The following is a 3,693-nucleotide window of genomic DNA, read 5'->3' as shown; positions in this document are numbered from 1 at the left end:
TATATTTACATAATAGAAAATATAAAAAAATATACTATTAGGCCTATGTTGCAAACATTTTTTACAATAAAACCAATTTTAGATTCTCTCAAAGACATGACTACATACTCATTTTGTCAATTCCTAATTTCTCATTGAAATCAAATTGTAATCTAGAAAACAAATTTTTGTACATAAACACTGTGCTGTTTTATAGTCAGTTTAATCCATCAACCAGAGAATAAACACTGTCTTCAGTTTTCAGCTGTCTTTTAATTGTTCCTTTTGATGGTTTCTCTTCTGAGAAATGTAAGGCAGCATAGTTTAGATCCTTTTCATCTTCAATCTGGGAAGAAAAGACAAACAAAAATTATAGCTATAGTGTTTCATTGAAGAGTATTTTTTACAAGTCAAACATAAAATAGGTCATTTGGTATAATTCACTTACAATAGTATCCACTTTATTCACAGTATTCTTTGCTGTTGAAAAAAGCCAACAGAAGAATATTTTAAAAAGAAACTAATCCGTTTATAGTTTTTATTTTATTTTATACCCGGATATCTAGGTATTTAAGTATTTATGCATTTTTATGGCTTTAAAACCATAAATGTAATTAGTATACCAGAATAAAAATCTTACCTGACAATGCTCTGCAACGGGATCTTTGAGTTAGGTAAAGAATAAGAACAATATTTACAATCATGGATATAGCCAAGAAGATGATTAAGCTCATCGTTATAATAACTGTAGAACTTGGTAATTGGTCTGAAAAATGAGGGAAAAAATAAATTAAAGTGTCTCCAAGAAAGAAAATAAAAATTTTTTGTCACTTTAAGCTTTTTTCTCGAGGAGCTACCTGCTTTGGTTAAAGTTCCCTTTCCAAATAGTATTTCTCCACATGTTGCCACAGCGCAGTAGACTGTCTGAGTATCAGTGGAGCTGAAGTTCTTTGAAAGGTTGTAACTACATTTCCTCTGAGTGTTCAGTGTAGATGTCTTCTCACAGTTGTGCAATCCATTTTCATTACTGTGGATGATATCTGGATAAGACTTTTCTGATCCGGCTCTGAACCAGAACACATTGAGTTCCCCTGAACACATCTTGTCTTCAGACCCAGAGAGGAGTGAACACTGCAGAGTCTCTGAGTTTGCTGACCGGGCTGCATCAGTGGTTGGGTTCTGAAGAACATTGTATCTCGATGTCCTGCTGAAGTCTCCTATGAAATTATGGACATTTATTAAACTGTAAACAAGCAGTCTTTGATTCATCACAGCTGAAAATCATAATTTAAATATCCTAGCAAATTATTTGTAATTTTGCTGAACCCTAGAGAGGCTGTGCTTTTTTGGAGAATTTAGGATATAGTCAATCATTGGAAAAAGTAAACTATGTAGATACCTTTTATTGACAAATAAGTCCCGGTCCAAGTAGATTTAGTCCAGTCCATGTGAGCACAGTGATACATTCCCTCATCTTGTATAACTGTCTTCTGAATTGTTATATTGCTGAATTTTTCATCATTTGTAGCTTCTATTTTTGAGGCAGAGACATCTGGTCCATAATTAGGCTTGATGCTTTTCTGTTGCATTACAATTAATTTCAAATTATCTCCTGCACTCTGTTTGTACCAGTGAAGCCATGTGGTGCTCTGAAACTTCTCAGTGAAAGCACAAGGCAAAGTCACAGATTCACCAAGTTGAACCGTGACCACTGGTACCAAAGAATCTGCAAAAATTATTGAAAACATTAATTAACAACATATATTAAAATGCAATTAACATTTGCAACTGAGTAACTTTGTTACTTACAGCCTTGATGAAGAAGAAACAATGCAATCCATAGCACAGACATGTTGACACTGCCTTCATTGAGACCCTTGATTCTTAAGTAACCGGGGGAGGTGTGGAGATCCAGACAGTCAAATGCATCTGATTGGCTAGGACACATATGCAATCAAAGTGCACTTCCTGCCACAGTAAAAGGTCGTTTCTTTGAGAAACCTACTAGTTTCCAATACAAGTTTTGAAAATGGCCTAAACGGACATTTAAAAAAAAGGACAGGTAAATAACCAATGGGCATATTCTTGCACCATCAGAAACTGGATTTGATTTGCCCAGGCAATGTCATTTTTTTATGAATTTAGCCTACTGGTTTGGAATTGTTTTCACTAAATTGGAATTGCATTTAAAGGTTTTCATTTTAATTGTATTTCATTATATTGACTCAGTGTGATATAGTCCTATGAATCAAAATGAAATCATTTATTGTGTCATATATAAGGGTCCTTGAGGAAGCTAGAGTAATTTACAGAAGTACAGATACACATTTCACATAATGGAGAGACTTTCTCTTTGAGGCATTTAGACCTGGACTAGTGAAGTACACATGAGCTTGTCGGAAGTCATTCACAAAGTCAAATGACCACTGGCATGCAATGGGGTTTCAGCCAGGACTTCAGAAAACATCAACTCTGCCTGAACATAACACACATAGTGCGTAAAAATGCAACGGCCATGCACCACACCAAGCCTCAGGAATTGCAATTATAGAAACATGCAATTAAATACCAATACACCAGGTAAAGTAACAGATAATGTAAATGCATTTAAAACTGCACAGTATGACACAAAACTGAACAGCCAGCAATGTTGCAAGACTTTTCCAAGTGCCCCAGTTTAGCTTAACATCAATCAATACTGCTCAAAGAAAAAAAGAAGCAACCATTCAACCTCAAATTTAAAAGGAAGATTACATTGAGCTTGATTTACTGTCATTTTCTTTACTCAGATATGATTATTCTTCAATAGTGATTATTGAATCCAGCTCACAATTTTTATTGAAATAAATATGCAAACTACAAAACCATAGGACAAAATTACACGTGCCATGCTATGTTTTCAAATAAAATGGAAGATAGAGAAAATAATGTTGACAAAGGATGAAGTGGACAATGCTTTAGAGGTTTGTAGGTTGCTTTTAAAAATATACTTAATTCAACTCTAGAGGGACTATTTGGTTGTCCTGCCTTCAGCACAGACATCAATTAGCTGATGCCTTCTCTTTCCTGCTCCTGACAGATATTCTCTGATCAGAGGAGAGAAAGGATCAGCTGATTGATGTCTCTTCCACTGTAGTACTCCTTCCATCTCCTGCAGTTAGCCTCTGGAGGGTAATCAAGGCCAGCTGTAGCCTCTCCATGCTCTGTCTCCATGGCAGGCTTCTTTTACATAATGCTGTCCCATGCCAAGTCACCAACATTCCCTCTACATGCCCTTAGCATTCTGTCTGCCTAGCAGGTTTTTCCGATTGCCCGCTGTGCTCCTTTGATCCTCTGCAGCCCTGGTCAGCTGTAGCCTCTTCCCGCTGGCATTGTTTTCCCAGCTTCTCCGATCTACCGCCATGCTTCACCACTCTCTTCCTACGTTAGTAACCAGAAAGCAACTGCCTTCTCTCCACGCTTTGGTGCAGTGTTTCACCAACAAGCTACACTGCTCTCTTGCTGTGGTTCCTTATCTCCACTGGATGGCCACTTTGTTCCATTTCTGGTGCTTTTTTTCTGATGGCGCTCTTGAACCGATTTCCCTCTGCTCCTGTCGGAGCTCCAGAACACTGTTTGACCTAACCACTGTTGTCCGGGAGAATAAGGTGAACCTAGAATGCAGAGGGGAACAGCTTTTTTTGACTCTCAAAAGTAAAAAAAAAAAAAAAAAAA

At 37.0% G+C, this 3,693-nt stretch overlaps 1 protein-coding gene across 1 annotated transcript; it reads right to left on the bottom strand.

Annotated features, from left to right (window-relative positions):
- LOC107100478 lies at positions 1 to 3,382 on the bottom strand. Its single transcript, XM_015398986.1, has 7 exons — positions 3,249 to 3,382; positions 1,789 to 1,916; positions 1,379 to 1,705; positions 837 to 1,196; positions 620 to 745; positions 428 to 459; positions 1 to 325 (listed from the first exon to the last, which is right to left on the bottom strand). Exons 1-7 carry the CDS (start codon positions 3,380 to 3,382, stop codon positions 197 to 199), a joined length of 1,236 nt encoding a protein of 411 aa, XP_015254472.1. The 3' UTR covers positions 1 to 196.
- Positions 3,383 to 3,693: the final 311 nt, after the last annotated feature.

The sequence above is a fragment of the Cyprinodon variegatus genome, unplaced genomic scaffold (assembly GCF_000732505.1).
Source record: "Cyprinodon variegatus isolate N-32 unplaced genomic scaffold, C_variegatus-1.0 Scaffold977, whole genome shotgun sequence".
NCBI classification, from domain to species: Eukaryota; Metazoa; Chordata; class Actinopteri; order Cyprinodontiformes; family Cyprinodontidae; genus Cyprinodon; species Cyprinodon variegatus.
The sequence above is the reverse complement of the archived record's forward strand: the minus strand, read 5'-3'. Positions and strand labels throughout refer to the sequence as shown.

Bases quoted from the DNA above. Each gene is read 5' to 3' on its own strand.
- LOC107100478 (XM_015398986.1), bottom strand. From the start codon at position 3,382: ATGGCGGTAGATCGGAGAAGCTGGGAAAACAATGCCAGCGGGAAGAGG. The intron at 1,706-1,788 runs GTAAGTAACAAA...TAATTTTTGCAG, and splicing joins GTTTCTTCTTCATCAAGGCT to ATTCTTTGGTACCAGTGGTC. The intron at 460-619 runs GTAAGATTTTTA...TTTTTTCAACAG, and splicing joins CCGTTGCAGAGCATTGTCAG to CAAAGAATACTGTGAATAAA.